At 51.2% G+C, this 21,207-nt stretch overlaps 1 protein-coding gene across 1 annotated transcript; it reads left to right on the top strand.

Moving 5' to 3' along the window:
* Window positions 1–2,970: 2,970 nt before the first annotated feature.
* LOC307115379 (phosphofurin acidic cluster sorting protein 2-like) lies at window positions 2,971–8,797 on the top strand (the record flags this gene model as incomplete). The annotated part of the gene is given in 4 exon segments (XM_079798598.1): window positions 2,971–2,979; window positions 5,173–5,448; window positions 5,452–6,803; window positions 6,859–8,797. Coding segments are annotated over 4 exon segments (3,576 nt in total).
* Between the last annotated feature and the right edge of the window lie 12,410 nt (window positions 8,798–21,207).

The raw sequence follows: 21,207 nt of genomic DNA, 5'->3' as shown, positions 1-21,207 counted from the left end.
TATCCTCACACTTTTGGATTCTTCTTACTTTCTGCCTCTCTGGTTGGGTGTTTTTTTCTTCCTCATATTCCAGATCTTTGGTTTGACTCTTGGGGTATGGTGATCTATAGTTGAGTTTCTGTATATTCTTTATTTCAGACAGTGTATGCATAATTTCTGACTGGTCCTTTTCCATTTTTTTGGTATTCTCATTAAGGTCCTTGAAGGTCTCTTCAAGTTTATCAGCGGTTTTTAGAAGATTCTTGAGTAACCTTATAAATGTGGTTCTGAACACTGTGTTGTCCATTAGTTTACTTTCCTCCATCTCTTCTATTCATGACCTGCTTTGGTGTCTCCACCTTTTGGCTGCCTCCCTGTGTTGATGGAGTGGCTTTGTGTGATCAGTGACCTATAGGGGCCGGTAGCTCAGCTTCTCCAATCTCCCTAGGTGGTCGCTCTTGGTATCCCCCTTTGTGGGCTGAGTGCAAAGTCTTGGTGTTGTTAAGCCTTGGTTGCTGTTGGTACACTGGGAGGATTTGACCTCCAGTCCAATTGGCTGTGAGGATCAGCTGTGTCTACGCCGGGAGACAGCCTTATTCAACTAGACATGCAAAATTGTAAAAGCCTCTGTGCTCAGCTTGGATGAGGCGGAGTTTCAGGGTGGAGCCTCCAGCCTTGGCTTCCCATCAGCCCCGCCCTATGAGGTTCCTGGGTCTCAGTGTCCCTCAGTGTTCCTCTGTACTCCCTGCAAGCACCTCTGAGAGAAAGGCGCCCTGGAGTTTCGCCCGCTGCCAAAAAGTCTAGTCTCTCCCCAATGTATCTGGAATCCCAGATTCTCGCCCGGAACTGGGTTTCAGTGCAGTCGGAACTGGGGATCAGCACAGTCCGGATCTTTTGTCTCCTTCCCGCTAAGGAGAATTCAGCGGCACAGTCAACAGTCTGTCCTCTGCGAATTCACGTGCGCGCCTCTGGAGCTCTGCCTTTCGCCGCTCCCCTGAGTTTCTGCCTTACAGCCCAGATTCCCCCAGTATGAGCCTGGCTTCCCAGGGTCTCGCCCGGAACTGGGTTTCAGTGCAGTCAGAGCTGGGGTTCAGCACAATCTGCAGCTTTTATCTCCTTCCCGCTAGAGAACGCCGGACAGGCACTCAGCCGCCCCGTCCTCTCCGGCTCCGTCCTCACCACATGTGCGTGAGCCCGTGTCTCCGCCCGTGTCTCTGTACCTCAGGCTTTTAAGGCTCCTCTGATTTTCCTTGTGGTTTTCTCTTTCCTTCTAGTTGTGGGAGTTTCAGTCAGCCAGCTCTCCTGTGGTTCTGGATGATGTCCGTTTTCACTTTAGTTGTATTTTTGAAATTGTTGTGCGAGGCTGCAGATTAGGTGTTTACCTATGCCGCCATTTTGGTTTCTCCCTCATCTGTGAAGCTCTTCATCTGACCTTCAATTCTGAATGATAGCTTTGCTGGATAGAGTAATCTTGGTTGTAGGTTCTTGCTGTTCATCACTTTGAATATTTCTTGCCACTCCCTTCTGGCCTGCATAGTTTCTGTTGAGAAATCATCTGACAGTCATGTGGGTACTCCCTTGTAGGTAACTAACTGTTTTTCTCTTGCTGCTTTTAAGATTCTCTCTTTGTCTTTTGCCTTTGGCATTTTAATTATGATGTGTCTTGGTGTGGTCCTCTTTGGATTCCTTTTGTTTGGGGTTCTGTGCACTTCCTGGACTTGTAAGTCTATTTCTTTCACCAGGTGGGGAAAGTTTTCTGTCATTATTTTTTCAAATAATTTTCAATACCTTGCTCTCTCTCTTCTTCTGGCACCCTCATAATTCGGATGTTGGTATGGTTGAAGTTGTCCCAGTGGCTCCTTACACTCTCTTCATATTTTTGGATTCTTTTTTCATGTTGCTTTTCCAGTTGGGTGTATTTTGCTTCTTCGTATTTCAAATTTTTGACTTGATTCTTGGGATCCTCTAGTCTGCTGTTGGATCTCTGTATATTATTCTTTATTTCAGTCAGTGTATACTTGATTTCTGATTGGTCCTTTTCCATATCCTTGAGGGTCTCACTAAATTTCTTGGAGGTTTCTGGAAGATTCTTGAGTAACCTTATAACTGTGGTTTTGAACTCTATATCCAGTATTTTGCTTTCATCCATTTCTTTAATTTGTGACATGTTTCTTTGTCTCCACATTTTGGCTGCTTACCTGTGTTTGTTTCTATGTACTGGGTAGCTGCTGAGTCTCCTTGAGTTGATAGACTGGCTTTGTGTCTTACTGTCCTATAGGGCCCAGTGGTTCAGCCTCCCCAGTGACCCGAGGTGGGCACACTTGGTGCACCCCTTTATGCGCTGTTTGCACAGTCTTATTATAGTTAACCCTTGATTGCTGTAGATATCACTGGGAGGAATTGACCTCCAAGCCAATTGGCTGTGATGACCAGCTGTGTCTACACTGGAAGATCTGTTGCACAGGAGACACCCTTATGGGGCAGGACTTGCTTCAGTGGGGCTTTGCTGCTCACTGAGTCTGCTCCTTGAGTGTGTCTCTTATGGATGTGAACAGTTGTAATCCAGTATGGTCTCACTCTGACCAATGGGTACACTGGCTCTTGGATCTACCAAGGAGGTTCAAGGTCAGTCATTGTCTGGTGCCGCCCAGCAGGAGCTACAGAGATATCTGCAGATTCCTCCCCTTTGTATGGGGTTTGGATATGCCCAGAAGAGGCCCAGCTATGACGCAAGGCCTCTGCTGTTGCCAAATTGTGGGTCTTCTTTTGGAATCTCTGACCCAGCTGCAGTTTATTTTAGGCAAAAGGACAGGCCATTCCTATGCAAAAGCTGATTCTCACAGCTTGGATGGGGTTGTAAATTGGGTGGGGCGGGTTCTCTGAGAATCACCAGGACAGAGCAAACAGCAGTCGCTGCCCTGAACCAGAAAAGTCCCAGGTTCTTTGGGTTCTGACCACACACCCCCCGGCCCCCCGCCCGGTACATGAACAATGAACACTGTGAGCACCTCTAAGAGTAAGCCGTCCTTGAGTTCCTGTCCTGATGCCAGACAGTTCAGTTTCACCCTGTATGTGCCTGGGTCCCCCAGAGTCTCGCCAGGAACTGGAGTTCAGAGCAAGTGGGAGCTTTTATCTCCAGGTTTAAAGAGCAGCACATCCAGGTGATAGCACTTTCCAAGCCTCCGCACCTCTTACTGGTCTCAATGCGCATTCTTCACCTCTTCTAGTTGTGGAACTTCCACTCAGCCAGCTTTACCATGGTTCTGGGTGGTAGTTTTTCTGCCATTTAGTTGTGGTTTTGATGCGGTTGTGAGAGGCAGCAAGTATAGGTGATTACCTATGCCGCCATTTAATTTCTTATTAATTTCTTTTTTAAGGAGATTTTATTGGTACTCCTACTTAGAGTTTGCTAATTTCCAAACCAAGATATGCGTCCTATTCATTCAATCAATTTAATTTTCAGGCTGGCATTTTTTTCTAGTTTTTTTTTTTCCCCTGAGAAATATTAACTTAGGCATGCAAAGACAACTATATATTGGTCACTTTATAGTTGATATTTTCTAGATAAGTCTTCCCATTTCTGTAAGGCACTTGCAAGTCAAGGCTCCCTATCAGTGATATTAGTGAGGGCTGGAGTCTGGGAGTTCCCAGCTGTGGAGGCAACTTCCCATGTTAACCAGAGATGTGTTTGCTGCTGTTGTTTTTATTGTTGTTTGGTGTCTGCAGTGTCTCAGCATATTTTCTAGGGTGTTATGTAGGGGGTTGAAGTGTGTTGCTTTATAGGTTGAGCTACACGATGCTCACTCCTCTAGAGTCTCATTCAACCTTCTTATGTGCCTCGGTTTCTCTCCCTGCTGTGTAAAACAACCGGAAGGGCTACCAGTGCAGGTGGACCAAACCTGATTAGTGCTCCCCCTGAGAGCCAGGTAGTTTAGTTACATTTGTGTGGGAATTTCCCTCTGGGGCTCCTTCATGTGGTGAGGAATGACCTCTGACACATCTGCAAATATCCTCAGTTGCCTAAGAACACCTGAGTTTCGTGTAGCAAGGAGAATGTGCTGCTTCAAGATCTGAGCTGAAGAAGATAAGCTCTCATTTATACAGACAAGGTTTTTCCCCCACACTCTCAAAAGGCAATTCCAATAGAAAAGCCAGAACCAGGCCAATTTTTCCTTCTGTCTCTCCTTAGCCTGGGATGTGTAAACCATTAACCTTAGTTCCACCAGGAGTATTCAAAAATACGCCTCAAATAAAGTCAGCAGCACAAGCAAGGGAAGGTCCTGGGTCCAATAGACAATTCACACAAGTTCACCTGATGGGCAGGGAACTGGTGGGTCAATGGGCCCTTTGCTGCATCCAAGCACCAGGTGTAGGTGTGCAGGGTGGTGCTGGGCGAGCTTTTCTGAGATCCTGCTGTATTGTGCCAAGTAAATGTCAATGTAAGAAGCAATCAAAAATGTGAACAATTGCTGAGATTTTATCTGAGCCAAACTGTCATTGCCTTTAATCAAAATTTCAATGGATTGAAATAATGCTCTGGAGAATGGCAGCTTTCACCTTATTTTAGATATTACAGTGAAAAGTGGAGATGTATGGGGGTTGCATGAAATCCATTGTTGACAGATTGCATAAAAAGTAAAATGATAGACACATACTTCTTTCCGATAGGTGCATATAGGAAACAACAGCCAATAATGAACTCAATAACAATGATGGGATTTGTGGTCTCCACAGAGCACAGAGTGTCCACAACAAGGAAAATTCCTTTGACATTCTAAAGCTATGTTCTTGTAGATTCCAAAAGACAATGGGCAGGTTCAAGGAAGTTGAAGATTGGCCTTTTTTTAGAGAAGATTTCAGCCTAGGACATGGCCACCCACTATAAACTGCTTTGAGTTAAAAAGTTTTAACTTTAGGACATCCTTTGTGACAACTTTAGGTCTCTGAGTTTAAAAGACCACCACCCAGGCCTTCCCTGACCTAATCACAGGTTAGCGAGTGGCCACTTTTTGTGTTTTCACACTCGATCACTTATGCCCCACCTCTTGTCACCAATCATGTCCCTTCTCTGTCCCACCACAGGAGGACAAACCATCAACCCTGAGTAGGAAAAAGACCGGTAAGGTGCCAGCAGCTGCAGCTTCCTCACGTAATGTGGGCCTGGCCAGCACATCCACTGTTCTCAAAACACAGGTATCCCAGAAGCTATTCGCCACCTGGGTGGTGGACTACTCCAGTCCCACCTGCGTGCCCAGGTGGTGCAGTCTCACTTTAAAGAAGCTAGTGATCTTCAAGAAGCTGGCAAAGGACCTCAAGTTTGTGGTGATTTCCCTGAAGATGCAGGACTGCAAGGGCATCCTTAGGTCCCAAGAGATTGTGCTGCCCCCCAGTAGACCAGTGCAGACCGACCTAGCACTGACCTTCTCCCTGCAGTACTCCCACTTCCTCAAGGGAGAAGGCAACAAACTATAGGTCATGCTGGAGCAGAGGAAGCTCTATAAGAACCGGGCTGTCCTGGAGTACAAGACACTGGCCACGGGCGCCATCCACATGGCTGAGGTCATGCAGCGAAACCCCAAGTGTGGCCAGATGCTGAGCCTCTACAGCAGTGTCAAGGAGTCCTCCACCAAGGTGGCTGAAATCTGGATCTCTTCCCTTTGCTGTCAGCCCATCGAACCCGAGGACGGTGTCAGACAGGCCAGCCCGAAGGCCAAGTGTGCAGGTAACTACACCGAGGGGCAGGATGAGAGCTCCTTTACTGAGAGGGAAGCCAGCTGCAGTAGAAAGCACAGAAAGGACCTGCACAAGGATGACTTTGAGAAGGAGAAGCCAAAGAAGCAGCGGCGATCAATACGAGGAAACTTGAAGCGAAAAGTCCTGGCGCTGTTTCACAGGTCCAAAGTTTCAGAGAGGGGCCGTCGGTCTGACATGATGAGGAAAGCCAAGAAAAGTGACCCATACATAGAGGATGATGAGAGCGTCCTCAGCGTCCCCAGGCCCAAGCTCAGGCCATACTTCGAAGGGCTGTCAGACTCCAGCTCGCAGACGGAGATGTGGGGAAGCCACAGTGACAGGACCCAAACGTGGCCTCTGAGTCTGGCCCACATGCCAGAGAAGGCATTGGCCCTGGGCAGCAAGCAGCCATGTGACACTGAAAATGCATTTGTGTCCTACAGCACACCCACCAGCAAGGTGGACAAGATCCGGATGACCTGCCTGTACAGGCCGCCCATCGACCACGAGGACAGCGCCAGGCAATCCAGTCCCAAGGATGAGTCCTCGGATATCTACTATGAGTGCAAGTGTGAGGACTTCTTCTCACAGCTGGAGGCCAGCTCCAATGATGCCCACAGGCAGGACCAGGAGGTGGATGAATTCAATGAGGGGAATGACCATGTCAGAGGAAGGACCATGACCGGGCAACAGACCTACCATGAGAAAGTCCTGTTATGGCTGCACACAGTCCAAGTGTCGGAGGAGGTCCTGGACCCTGAGCAGGACCCTGGCGAGCATGTCCTGGAGGTGGAGGAAGACCTGAACCTCCTGTATGATATGCTGGAAAACCCCAGTGACAGTGGCCCCGACATTGAGGATGATGACAGCGTCCTCAGCACCCCCACACCTAAGCTCAGGCCATACTTCGAAAGCCTGTCTTGCGTCCCAGACATGAAGGACAATCACAGCATCCTAAGCAGCCCCAATCCCAAACTGAGGCCATGCATGGAGGGCCTGTCAGACTCCAGCTTGCAGATGGAGATGTGGGGCCTCCACAGCACCAGGATCCGAAAGGAGCCTCTGAGTCTGGCCCACCTGCCTGGGAAGAAGTGTGCCCCGGGAGGCAAGCAGCCAAGCCACAGTGACTCCAAATTTGTGGCCTAGCACACCCACCACTAAGGTGGACAAGATCCAGATGGCCTCCCCGTCCAGCCAGCAAATCGATCATGAGGCCAGTGCCAGGCAGGCCAGTACAACGGCCCTGACCTTGCCTACCGACTCTGCCGGCCCGTCTGAGAGCTTCTTCTTTCAGCAGGCGGCCAGCTGCAGTGCCGCCCACAGGCAGTCCCAGGAGAATAACTTTGAGGAAGGGAACCTGATAGTAAGAAGAAGGTGCATGACCTGGCAACAGAATTACCACCAGAAAGCTGTGGCATCTATTCTCAAGGCCAAAGTGTCGGAGGAGGTCATGTCCTCAGAACAGGCCCTGGTGAGGCATGTCCCCAAAGTGGAGAAGGCCCTGGTCCGTCGTCGGTATGACATTGTGGAGAGTTCCAGCGAGAGTAGCCTAGACATGGAGGACGATATCAGCGTCCCCAGCACCCCAAAGCCCAAGCTCAGGCGATACTTTGACAGCATGTCAAGTCTTAGTGGCTCTGACTCAAAGGCTCACAGAATTCGTTCCCCTAGGAAGCAGCTGGAGGACAGTCGGGAGGCAGAGTCCTCTGCCCGGGCTTGGTTCACCAGGAAGCTGCCATCCATAGTGCGCTTCACCAAATCTCTAGTCATCCCCTCCAGCAGGTCCAAGAGGAAGCAGGCTGGCCACCGAGGCTGTAACACATCCCTGAATGAGTGGTTCAACAGATGGGACAACGAGGACCCAGAACCACAGAGCCAGCGGCAGATCCCTAGGAAGCCTGTGTGTGACCAGCTAAACAACATCCTCATTTCCCACGACAAGCTGCCTGAGAACATCATCCTGGTCAACACCTCAGACTGGCAGGGACAGTTACTTTCTGACATCCTGCAGGGGCACACGCTGCCCATGGTGTGCACTTGCTCCACAGATGACGTCCAGGAGGCCTTCAGCATCATCATCTCCTGGATGCAGAGATACTGCACGTGCACTTCCCAGGCCCTGACACCTGTGAAGATCGCGGTGGCAGGAGCACAGCCCTACTTCAGCGCTGTGCTGGGGGTCTTCGTGGAGCAGCTGTCCCACCAGCCACCCCAATGGCTGGACTACATGCGCTTCCTGGTCATCCCGCTGGGTTCCCACCCCTTGGCCAGCTACCTGGGCTCCATGGATTGCCGCTACGACAACTTCTTCCAGGACCTGTACTGGTGGGACCTGTTCAACAACCTGGATTCTCTGAACACCTTGCAGGACACACAGGACGTTGTGTCGAGAATCACAGAGTATGTCGTGGGGGCCAATTGTGTCTACCTGCTGCCCATCGCAGAGGCCATGCTCATGTCTAAGCAACAGCGCCCTGACAAGAAGTCCTCCAAGAAGCTCATTCCCTTTGTGGGGGCAGTGATGGTTGGAAGAGTGGAACCATCTTCAGCCATGTCAGGAGACTCAGATGATGCGCCCCCCTCATCCAACACCCTTTTCCCCCCGTCAATGAGTGGGGGCCTGTCCTCCCCCAGCCAGAGTGTCCATGCAGAGATGATGGAGCTGCAAGTGGATTATTGGACGGCAGCCCAGCCAATAGACAAGAAGAGAGTTGCGGAGAAGAAGGATCTGCCTACCGCCAAGAACACACTCAAGTGCTTCTTCCAGTCTGTCCAGGTCAGCAGGCTGCCCAGCAGTGATGAGGCCACAGCAACACCCGCCATGTCCATGACAGTGGTCACCAAGGAGAAGAACAAGAAGGCGCCCAAGAAAACCAAGGATGAGGATGTTGAGTCCAAAAGCCAGTGCATCAAGGGCATCAGTCGCCTGGTTTGCAAGGCCAAGCACCAGCAGAACATGCTGCCCGTCACCATTGATGATGTGCAGTGGAACGACGTGACATTCCTCCAGCTGGCAGCCCAGTGGTCGTCCCATGTCAAGCACTTCCCCATCTGCATCTTCGGACACTCCCATTCCACCTTCTAGCCCTGCCCCTTCGCTTGCCCCTCACCCTGCCTTGGCCAAGTCCAGAAGGGCCCAGCTGCTTTTCTGTGAACAGTTCAGTTTACTACAGACACAGATCCTGGAAACCCAAAAAGAAACTGTTTTGGGTTCGAATGCACTCACAGCCTGGAACTTAAGGGGGTTGCCCCTCACTGGGAGCTCCTCACTGGAGGGCAGTGTTGAGCTGGAGAATTATGGGCGATGTGTTTTGGCCTCAGGATGCCCAATATTCCCAGAGAGAAGCTTCTGGCCTTGAAGACCTGCCCTTCCTGGAAGCCAGGACTCTGCTTCCCTGGGAGCCAGCTCCAGCCTGTATCCAGCCTCAGAGCTGGGTGGCATGTGGTCAAGGGCTGGCCTCTGATTTCGGGCATCTGAGCCTTACCACATGGAGGTCAGTCAGCACAACCTTAGGATCCAGCTGCCAGCCAGCCAACTGGCCCCAGAACCACATACTTGGGGTTCCCAATGAACTTCAGCCTCACAGGGAGAGAAAAAGACCTATATGGTGCAGATCGCCCTGGCACACTGGCTAGACAAAGTGGCCGAATTCCTGAGCAGTGAACCCGTCTTCATTCCTGTCTGGTACTACAGAACATTGCTACCACCCAACAGCTGTGGGACCAATTAGTTACCAGGTGAGCCCCTCCCCATTCAGAGCACATGGTCACCAGGCCACATGTTGGCTGTTTGCCTTCAGGTCACTGCACTGTCTGAGTGTTTGTTCCTCTGAACCCTCGGTGAACACCGGAGCCAGCTCATAGGGCTATTGTAGGGACTGGCTGGGTCCTCCTGGTAAGTTTTCATGGGTGCCTAGACAGTGGAGAGGTCTGCTGGAGGGGCTGTGATTGAGCCAATTGGTCATTTTCTCTTCCTCTTGAGGAAGCCTCTGCCAAATTTGTGATTCTCTTTGGGGCCTTGGGCTAAGCTCTTTTCTCATTTCATAAAGAGATTGGAGATCCCATTAGGGGTCCCTTACCCAGATAAATCCAGATCAGAGATGCTAGGGGTGAGCAGTGGGGTCCCAGGGTGACCCAGCTCTCTGAGATGGGGCTGGTTTGGGCTCATTCATTCAGCAAATATATTAGAAGCCCAGCCATGTGCAGACATATCTCTAGGCACTTAGCATAATCCATCGCACAGAGCAGACCCCAAGTCTGCACTCCAGAGTTTCCTTCCAGTCGGGAGCGATTCAGTCACACTAGGCTGCACAGGCTCGTAGTGCCCACAGGACTGCCGATGTGATGTCCTCCTGGACTCCTCTCCCTATGGCTGCATCTTCCCGTATTGTGAAGAGGAAGGTGAACCTCTGTTCCAGCAGAAAAGGTGAGTCCGTTTTGGGTCAGAGCCAGGAGGGAAGTATGGGGACTGTGATTTCAAGGTGCTGGCAGAACCCTGGATCCCACTCATGGTGGGATTTCTCCAAGAGGGTAGAGGTCTGAGGGCTTCTCCTAGAAATAAGGACACGAGTCAGAGAGCTGTGCATGTGAATATGGGTGGTGTGGGCAAGTATTGGGAGCTCAGTGAGAGAGTCAGCCCCTCAGAAAATTCATACCCTTCCGCTCCTAATCCCAGCCCTGCCTGCACCCCTATCCTGGGACCTTGCTCATCAATCTGGTATAACCTCCTTAGTGGCAGCTTGGCAGGTGTACCCCACCCTATGGGAGTTGAATTTTAGTGGGAGGCAAAGAACCACACAGGACAGCTAGTGAATTAGACAGCATGTAGAAGCAGGATCCAAAGTATGAGTTGATAGGAAGGCCCTGGGGTTCGTTTGTTCGCTCATTGGTCAGTATTCCTGAAACTCGTACTCTGTGCCAATGGGTGACATGAACAGCGTGGACACCAGCCCTCTCAGTCCTAATGGGAGGGAACAGGGGCACTGAAAGAGCATATCAGGTTCCCTTGAAGAAGGGGACAGGTGGATCCCTCATTGATCCAGAGCTGTCAGTTAGGAGTGCTTTCTGCCAGCCCGTCCTGAGTGACCAGGCGCGTCTCTGCCAGGACTTCCAGGTTGAAGGTGGACAAGGAGTAGGTATGGCTTCTGGATGGGCAGGAGCAGGATGCAAAGGACCTCTGGGAGGGTCATGTGGAAGGAACGTGCACACCTCAGACTCTGCTGCCCACCTCTCTCTCTCCCCAGGGCCATCTCCTGCATCCTGGGCATCTGGCTGGACCAGTACCTCCAGAATTTCTCAGCCTGATGATGCTGTTGGCCTCCGTAGACCCAACTTTCCAGTCCCTGACCTGCTGAACCAGGCCCAGTGGCTCTATTCAAGGCGGAGCACCTGAGCCCACTGAGGCCGAGAAAGGAGGAGGTGGCGGCCTCCGGGGGTGGTGTGGGTGAGTGTGCCTTTGGAAGGCACACAAAAGGCAGTGAGGGTGGTAACATGTCCTGTTCTTGGATCTGCAGAACCAGCTCCAGAGGAACATCAGGAAAACCTCCAGAGGCAACGCCACCCTAGTGACCTTTCCAGAGCCAGAGCCGGATCCAGGCCCAGCTTTCACTGAACTGCAAGAGGCAGAAGAACCACCTGCAGCATCTCACCCAACTCCTGCGAGGCCAGATCCTGGGCCACAGCACGTGTCAGCTGCCATGGCAGAGAGAGCACCCCCCGCCCCCATTTAGATGCAGTGTTAAATGTTTTTTGTTGATGTTACATATCTTTATAATTTTATTGTATTTTTATGATATTTATTAACATCGAGTGTATTGTAGAAAACATTTAAGGAAATACTCACAAATATAACCTTAATTTAGATTCTATAAAATTTAACCCTATTAACCCTCAGAGCTTGGAGCAAGTCTGTTTTTCTGGACCCTGACCCATTCAGGGAGAACTGTCTTCACCTTCTCCACCTGCCCTTCCTGGAGCCAGGACTCTGCTTCCCAGGGAGCTGGCTCCCCACTGTGCCCAGACTCAGAGCTGGGTGGCCAGAGGCCAGGGAATGTCCTCCCATGGGGGCATCCTGAGCCCAACATGGAGGCCAGTATGCTCAGCCCTGGGCCTCCAGGTTGACCCCAACACCACTCTCTCAGGCTTCCAAATAAACTTGACCCTCACAGGGCTGAGAATGTATAGTGCAGGCTGCCCAGGAACAGTAACTTGATGAACTGATCAAATACTTGTTGCCCAGCTTCCTGGGTAGCGTCCCCACATTCGTCCCCACTCACCCTTCTGTTTTGATGCAGAATATTTGCTACTACCCAACATGGGTGGGTCCAACCATATACCATGTGAGCCCTGACCCTCCACAGCACAGTGGTCACTCAGCCACCTGCTTGCTGTGAGTCTTCAAGTCACTGAATCTCTCTGAGTGTTTGGTTCTCTAACCATGGGGAGTACCTAGGCCCAGCCTCATAGGGTTATTGTAGGGACTCGGAAAGAGGGCTTCCTCCTGGGAAAAGGCCCTCTGGGTGCCTGGACACTGCAGAGGTATGCTGGAGGGGCTGTGGTTGTTCTAATTGGCCATTTTGTCTTCTTCTTAACAAAATTTCTGCCTTATTTGTGATTCTCCTCAGGCCTTAGGTTAAGCTATTTTCTTTTGTGATAAAGAGAGTGGAGATTCCATTAGGGGTCCCTGTCCTGGGTGAAGCCAGATTAGAAATCCCAGGGGTGAGCAGGGGGACCCCAGGCTCACCCAGCTATCTGAGATGGGTCTCATTTGGGCTCATTCATTCAGCAAATGCCCTGGCCCCAGGACTGCACTCCAGCGCTTCCTTCTAGTCAGGAGTGATTCAGTCACACCAGGCTGAACAGGCAGGTAGCGTCCACAGGACAGTCATGTGACTTCTTCCTCAAAGTATCGCCGCATCTTCTCATATTTTGAAGTAGAATGTGGATCTCTGGACCAGCAGAAAAAGTGATTGGGCTTGGATCAGAGACTTAAGGGGAGTATGGGGACTGTGACTTGGAGAAGGTGGCAACACCCTGAATCCCACATATGGTGGGATTTCTGTAAGATGGCAGAGGTTTGAGGGCTTCTGCTAGAAAAAAGGGAGGGAGTCAAAGAGAGCTGTGCATGCGGATTTGGGAAGTGTTGGGGAGTGGGGAGGGGTGTGGCTGGACCACACAGAGAAGAGGTCCCAGAGGCTGGGGTTAGGCAGGAGCACAGAGTTGCTCAGGTCAGTGCCCCTGGCCTGCAGACTAGAGGACTTCCTGGGGTGGGGGCTTGAACTGAGACTTCAGTGATGGAGATGGGAGGTTCCCTTCCTTGGAAGGCGCACAAAAGGCAGTCATGGTGTAACATGTTCTCTTCCTGTATCTCCAGAAGCAGCTCCAGAGCAAGATGAAGAAACATCTGAAGAGGAAACGCCAACCATCGTGCCCTCTCCAGAGCCAGAGCAGGCTCCAGGCACAGCTGTCACTGAACTCCCAGATGTGAAACCACCTGCAGCATTTGAGCAACTCACCTCAGCTCCTGGGAGGCCTGTGGTGCCAGATTCTGGGCCACAGTGTGTGTCAGCTGCCATGGCAGATGGGACTCCCACATCCCCTTTATATACAGTTTGAAAATATTTCTGTTTATTTTATATATACTTAAAATGTTACTGTATTTTTCTTATACTATCCAGTAACATATAATCTATTTGAAAGAAAATGTAATTAAATACTCTTAAGTATAAATTTAATTTTGATTCTATAAAATTTAACTCTATAAACCTTCAGAGCCTTGAGCAAGTCTGTTTCTTCTGGGCCTTCGTGGGGTTACAATGAGTCATAGGTTGGGAATAATTAGTCTCTCAGGAGCCATCAGCTCTACGAATGTGTTCTTGAGACTCAGCACAATGGGACTTCGGGGAAATTGACCAGGAGCATTGGGGCAGGGACCCTTTATATCAGGGCTACCCCTGGGAACCCACATTTTATTTGACATCTCCCACCAGCACATGGACAAAGCATGGCCTTATGCGCCCCCTGGTTTCCACATTGCAGAATGCTGTAGGGTTTAACCAGCAGCAAGCAGTTCCTGAACACTGACTGCCACCTGCACCTGGAAAGAAACACCACCCTGCTCCACTAGCACTGAACAGCTTTCTGAGCATCTCCTCTGTTGGCCCATAGCACTGAAGAGGGGACAGGGAATGTTCTAGGGCCCGGGGTCCACACTCATCTCCTCCACAGACACCCCTTCAAAGTCTCCTCTAGAGTCAGAGCCTCTCTCCACCCTCAGCCCCTGAGCTCGGGTTCAGCTGGGCTTTTTCCTGATGCTCTTCCGTCTCACCAGAGCCCAGGGGCCATTATTTCTCACGCCCTGAGGCTGAACAAGGTTGTGGAGACAGCCTGGCTTCTCCTTTTACATCAATCCTCTTCTGTGCTCTGAACTACCCTGGTGAGGATGGACTAACAGCCTTGTATGGCGCCCAGCCATGGCACAAGCTACACTGTCTCAGGACAAATGGGTATTAACTTTTGACCACATCCAGGGTCCCTGCTCTCAAGGAGTTTAGCCCTGTTGGTTGACGCAGATAGAAAGGAAATTCTAATGGAGTGTGATGAGTCCTACCATTGACCCCGAGGACCGTAAGCCCTGAGAACGTGAGCCCATCGCGGGGACATTACACAGGCTCTTTATGATGCAATTCCTAAACCAGAAAGTTGAAATAAATACTTGTCTACCCTCTTAATCCTGATTTCACAATGGCAGCTGATGAAAGCTTTGTGAAATTAAATGGAGGTCTGGAAATCAAGGGGGCAGGTCTACCTTAGAGGTCCGTGGTGATGGTCAGTGCACTTGTGCGCACTGGCAATGGGCCTGGAGGGGCAGCCACCCGCCTTTCGTGGAGCGTCTCCTTACCTTGGAAGCTCAGAACTGTGGTCTCAGCAGATGCCGTTTCCTATTTCAAATTACACTTTTCAGTTTGGCTCTACTTTCCAGGGTCCTTTCCTAAGTTTCACAGCCATTCTCAAAACTGGAGGCAGAGCGTGTTAGAAAGGAGGGGGTGGGGACTGGAGGGAACTGGGAGGAGAAAAATGAGGGAGATAGGAGGGCAGGGCAGCACCTGGTGTGGGACGACTGTGCTATTGATCTATTGTTGAGAGTTCCCCCACACTAGAGACTTAACCAACACACACTTATTAGCTCACATGTCTGTGACAAGGAATCTCTCATGGCTCAGCTGGGACTACTCTGGTGTCAACTGAGGCAGGATCAGTGTCACTGAGGGTCTGAGCTCACCCGGGGGGACTTTGGGATTCAGTTTGGATGAAAGGCCTGACTTCCTCTCTGTCTGTTGGTCTCATTCAGTGCTAGGCCGTGTGGGTCTCTCCAGATAGCAGCACAGAGCACATAGGCTTATTCCTCAGTGTGGCCTGAGAGAGAGAGAGAGAGAGAGAGAGAGAGAGAGAGAGAGAGAACAGATCAGAGTGAACAAGTGGGTAGACACCAACATTTAAAAAAACTTTTCAGGGTGGGAAGAGATCAACCAAAGAACTTGTATGCGTATATGCATAACCCAGAGACACAGTCAATAGGGTGGAAAAGGCCTGATGAGAGGGGCAGGAATTGGCTAGAAGTGGTCAATGGGGTAAAATGAGGGCATATGTAATACTTTCAACAATAAAGATTAAAAAAAGTAAATGAAATGGATTTGCTTTAAAATGTTAAATGCATTTTCCCCCAAAAATTGATGAGAGAGAGAGAGGAGAGAGAGAGGCATCAATGTGAGAGAGAAGCATGAATTGATTGCCTCCTGTATGCGCCCTGAATAGGGATCAAACCCACAACCTAGGTATGTGCCCTGACCAGGAACCTAACAGCAAAATTTCAATGCCCAGAATGATGCTCAACCACTCTGGCTGGGCTAATCACTAATGTTTTAGAGCCAAATCATGGAGGTTGTGTTGGATCCCTTTGCTGTCTTCTATGGAGTCACTACTGACACCCACACTTAAAGGGAGGGCACACATTCACACCACATGAGGAAGGTGAAGACCATGGGGAGTCACTGACGACAGAACCAGTGACCCGAGAGGTCCATGCCTTGCCCATAATCACAGATGGTCAGAATGCAGAGCCTGAGATAAACCCAGCTGTGTGTCCTGAAAGTTGGGGTCCTGGCTGCACCCAGGTTTCCTTAGGGGCTCTGGAAAAGGCTATGCTGGTGGAATCGTGTACAGACATGGAGTTGGTATGGTGGGACAGTGGGCATTTGGCAGCCTAGACAGTATTTGTCTGAAAAGGCGCCTAGATTTGGAATCACAAAGGTGCACCTCTGTCCACAACCCACCCACAGTGGAGAAAGCTGGGGCTGGGCCCCCCTATGCTGATCTCATGCTTACGTAGTTCTGAATCACACCCTCATTGGATAAGTGGGAAACAGAAGCCCATAGTCAGGCAAGGATTGACCAGGGTACATGACATTCAGAGTCCAGAGTTCAGGAATGTTCAGACCTCCCAGGCCAAGGCTCCCACCTTCCCCACAGAGTTGGTCTGGAAATTAGAAATCCTGACATACTGGGCAGCTCCTGTCTGTTCCTCCCTATGTGGGGCCATTTTGTTCTGGGATCCAGAAAGGGAGCACTGGCATGCACACACACACACACACACACACACACACACACACACACACTCTAAATGCGATGATCTTGGGTAGGATTAGAAGAAAAGCAGACTCAGAGGAGGTGACAACAGGATGGAAAAACAGGTTGGAGGAACTACCTACATGTGACCGTCCTCCTCCTGCTTCACAGCTACTCCCCACATGAGCCTGAACAGCCCTAAGAAGCACTTGCTGCATAACCCATTGTGCAGGAGGAGAGAGACGGGCTCTGACAGGCACAATGACTTATCCAGGATCCAGAAGAGGTAAGAATGAGGGGTTGAGTCTGAGTCCAGTTTGGTTTACTCAACTCTGGGACCCTGGCTGCACCCAGAGTTTCTGGGGGCTGGGGGAGAGATGTGTTGTTGCCCCTAAGGGTGTGTACAGATCAGGTGCTTCATGGAGAAGAGGGGACAACAGACAGCAGCCCACAGGACTATTTGCATAGCTGTCATGAGATGAGGGGACTCAGGCAAGACAAACCCATGTACTGAGGTCACTAACCAATAGAACTTGGACACCCTGTAACCTGGCACCCACATCAGCCCCACAGGCAGCATACTTGCCAAGAGGCATTTGCCAGTGCAGCATGTTCTCTTGCTGTGTTCCCAGTGATTGGTGCTCTTGCTTCCGGAGACCCCATAGTGAGAGCTTTACCAGACGGTGCAGACATTGGTTCAACCCTTGTCCCCGACATTGCTAGCCATTTTAAAAAATATGGCCTCAGGTAACACAAGGTGGCCTGGGCAGACCCTTTCAGGCCAGGCCACCTCTGTGCTCCATCCCTGTACAGCCCAAATCCCCTCCCTTTCATGTGCTGAGAAGAGGGAACTGAAGGGAGAACCTTGGGGCAGGAACAGCTTTTGGGGCAGTGGATCACCTAGAGGTCCTGCTGTGATCACACCCCAGGAAAGTACAGTTAGTTGGAGATGTGGTTCCAGAGGGGTCCCTTATCTCTGCCAATGGGAATCCAAGCCCTCAGGTTGTCATGCCTTTTCCTTCGCAGTGGAGTTCGGAGCGCATCACACTGTGTGTGTGTGTGCCTGGAGTGGAGGGTCACAGGGTCACAGAACCAGCAAAACAGGGCGCTGAGGCTTTCCCCTGGTGACTGTGAACTGTCTTTACAGAGCTCCGCACAGGACAACAGAGAGGAGCTGACAGATGGGGTCCTCAACTCCATGCCCCTGTAGGAGGCACAGGTGCCCCTACCACCCTCCAGCGTGCAGCACGACCGGAGGGTGAGTGCAGGTGCTGAGGTGACCCAGACTCCAGGATCCCATGTAGTTGAAGAGAGCCCTGTGTTCCAGAAGATGCCCTGTCACGCTCCTAGCTCCCTCCTAGAGTCCAATTTCCAAAGGAATCTGGGGCCTATATCCTCCCCACAACCCACTCTCACTGATGGAAAGTCACTGCCCACAAAGTGTTAGGAATATCAGAAGACTTTGTACCATTTCATGTCATGCTCAGTCAAGTGTATTCTTGTATTTTTTACAGACTTTCCCTTTTAATGCCCATCTCTACGTGTCCATGTTGTCCAGACAATCCTTACTCACCGTCTCCCACTCTTACACATCATGGTGATTAGTAGGGATGCTTTTCCCAAAAGGACACGGGGCTCAAGGTACCAAGTCTGTTGCTTTGCCCTTTGCTGCCCGGAGGATCACATCCCTGTGGTCCCTCTCAGTCAGGAGCTGGGGCTTCCCTGGGCTGCACAACATACTTGGAGGGGGACCTGTTATCAGGGCTGGCGATCCATCTCTTCACTGCTGTGGGACCTGGACATGATCCCCTCCTGTTGTCATGTCAACGGTGCTGCCCTGAACACCCCATTGTTCTAATATCCAGACCCTCCCACCCCAGGACAAGCCTCTGTGTTCCCATCTTAGAATGGGATGTTCTGTCAGAAATCTCAAGGTGACCATGTTAACACAGGGAGGTGCTGTCTGTCCTCTCCTAAGAAATGACTAAGACACCAATGTGTCTCATCATCACAAACCTCCAAGTCTACGTTGCCTGCCGAGAACCTTTTCTCTTGTCCGTGTAGAAAACATGGAAACCTGTGCAGAATTTTTCTGAGTTTATTTGAGCCAAAGTGTAGACAATTGCGGTGAAGCAAAATCTCAACCAAATGAGATAATAATGTTCCGGAGAATGGCAGCTTTGCACATTATTTTATACATTACAATCAAAAGTGGAGACTTGTGTGGGTTTCATGAAATCCTTTGGTGACAGATTAGGGAAGCAGGAGAAATCACAGCAGGGAACTCTCTGGGACTGGATAAAAGGTGAAATGACAGACACATACTTCTTTCACTCAGGTGTGTGCAGGATGTGAACAGTCAACAATGAACTCAATAACAATGAGGGCAAGTGTGGTCTCTGCAGAGAGCAGAGCAGTGCCTGTGCTTTGAGGGGTCTGAATAAAGGAAAATTCCTTTGATATTACAAAAATATGTTCTTATAGATGCACAAAGACAATAGGCAGGCTCAATTAAGATAAAGATAAACCTTTTTAAGGGAAGATGACAACCTAGGACACCACTATCCACTATAAGCTGCCTTTAGGTAAAACACACACACACACACACAAACACTTTAATTTCAGACCATCCTGTTTGGTCACTTTAGGTCTCTAGTTTTCAAGGCCGCCAAGTTAGCATGTGGTCCCTATGATCACTCCTGTCCCACTACTTGCCACCAATCACTGAGTGCTTGGGGTTCAGTCTGAGCTGCAGCCCCCAACCCACCTGACAGGTTATGAGCTGCCTCTGATGGCATGTGCCCCCTCTCCCAACACAGGGTAGAAATAAGACCACTATGTCAGCGCCCACGGGCCTGGACAGCATGCCCGCCACACTCAACACACAGGTGCCCAGGAACTTGTTTTCCACCTGGGAGGTGGACTGCTCCAGCCCCGCCTGCGTGCCAAGGCTGTGTAGCCTCACCTTAGCCAAGCTGCTGATCTACAAGGAGCTGGAGAAGGAGCTCAGAGCTGTGGTGATCACTGTTAAAATGCAGGGCTCCAAAAACATCTTGAGGTCAGACGAGATTCTGCTGCCCCCTAGTGGTCACGTGAAGACCGACCTTGCACTGACCTCCCTGCAGTACCCTCACTTCCTCAAGAGAGAAGGCAACAACTTACAGATCATGCTGCAGCAGAAGCAGCCTCTTAAAAACCAGACCATCCTGGGTTACCGGGCGCTCGCCGAGGGCACCATAGACATGGCTGAGGTGCTGCAGCGACCCCTCGAGGGTAGCCAGATGCTGAGCCTCCATAGCACCATCATGGAGGCATCTGCCCACTTGGCTGAGGTCAGCATCTCCTCCCTGTCCAGCCAACCCATCGACCCCGAGGACAGCGCCCGGCAGGCCCGCCTCAAGGCCAAGTCCAGGGTTCATTACTCGGAGATGGAGTATGAAATCTTCTCGGAACAGCAGGCCAGCCATGATTCCGTGCACGGGCAGGACCAAGAGGAGGAGGACTTTGACTTTGAGGAGTCCAAAAAGCAGCACCAAGGAGAAGTAAGATCGCCATTCATGACCAGGCAACAAGATGCCAACAAGAAAGTTGGGGGGTGGCTGCGCAGGGTCCCAATGTGGAAGGAGGTCCTGGACTGAGAGCAGGAGTCTTCGGAGCAGGTCCCTGAGGTGGAGGACCTGGATCTGCTGTATGACTCACTAGGGAAGCCCAGTGACAGTGGCCCATGAGAGTGTCCTCAGGACCCCGAAGCCCTGGCTCAGGCCATACTTGGAAGACCTGTCCCAGCCCAGCTCTCAGATGGAGAGCTAGAGCATTCACAGTGCCAGCGCCAGAGGAGCCTCCAGGTCCAACCCACGTGCCTAAGAAGACGAGCCCCAAGCAACCAGTGGGCGCATCACCAAGACCGAGTCTCTCCTCATCCCCTCCACCAGATCCCAGAGAGCAGGAGGGCTGCTGGGGCTGGGGCTGGGGCACATCCCTGAAGGAGCAGCTGGTGGCACAGCCAGAACAAGTGGGCCCACAGCCTGGACAACAAGCACTGCCCCGACCCTCTGAGCCAGCTGCAGATCCCCAGGGAGACGGTATACGACCAGCTGAACCACATCCTCATCTCTGACACCAGCTGCCCCAGAACATCCTCCTCCTCAACACCTCTGACTGACAGGGGCAGTTCCCGTCTGAGTCCTGCAGCAACACATGCTGCCCGAGGTGTGCACCTGCTCCAAGTCTGAAGTCCAGGTGGCCTTCAGCACCATCATCTCGTGGATTCAGAGACACTGTCACCTCAATTCCCAGCCCCTGAACCCTGTGAAGATCCCGGTGGCAGGGGCACAGCAGTACTTCAGCTCTGTGCTGTGGCTCTTCCTAGAACTGCTGTCCTACAACCGTGCCTCCCGGCCCCCGGCTGGGCTACATGTACTTCCTGGTCATCTGCTGGGTTCCCACCCTTTGGCCAGGTACCTGGGCTCCGTGCATTACCGCTACAAGAGCTTCTTCCAGGACCTGGCCAGGCAGGACCTGTCTACAAGGAGTCCCAGAGGGCTGTGCAGGACACGTTGGGCATGGTGTTGAGAATCACACAGTACGTGGCAGGGGACAATTGTGCCCACCAACTGCCCTTCGTGGAGGCCACACTCACCTACAAACAAAAGAGCCCCAATGAGGAGTCCTTGACCATCATTCCCTTCGTGGGGGTGGTGGAACTGGAATTGTGGGACCATTCTGGGTCGCCTCAGGACACTGAGATTATGCGGCCCACTTGGGCTCTAGCGTGTTGTCGTCCACCCCGCCACACAGGTCTGCGGCAAACAAGGAGGCCTCACACATCTTCCCTCCTCCCGAGTCCTCCTTCAGCCAGGTGCTGGCGCTGAG

Source organism: Cnephaeus nilssonii, assembly GCF_951640355.1.
Source record: "Cnephaeus nilssonii genome assembly, chromosome: 19".
Lineage (NCBI taxonomy): Eukaryota > Metazoa > Chordata > Mammalia > Chiroptera > Vespertilionidae > Cnephaeus > Cnephaeus nilssonii.
The sequence above is the reverse complement of the archived record's forward strand: the minus strand, read 5'-3'. Positions and strand labels throughout refer to the sequence as shown.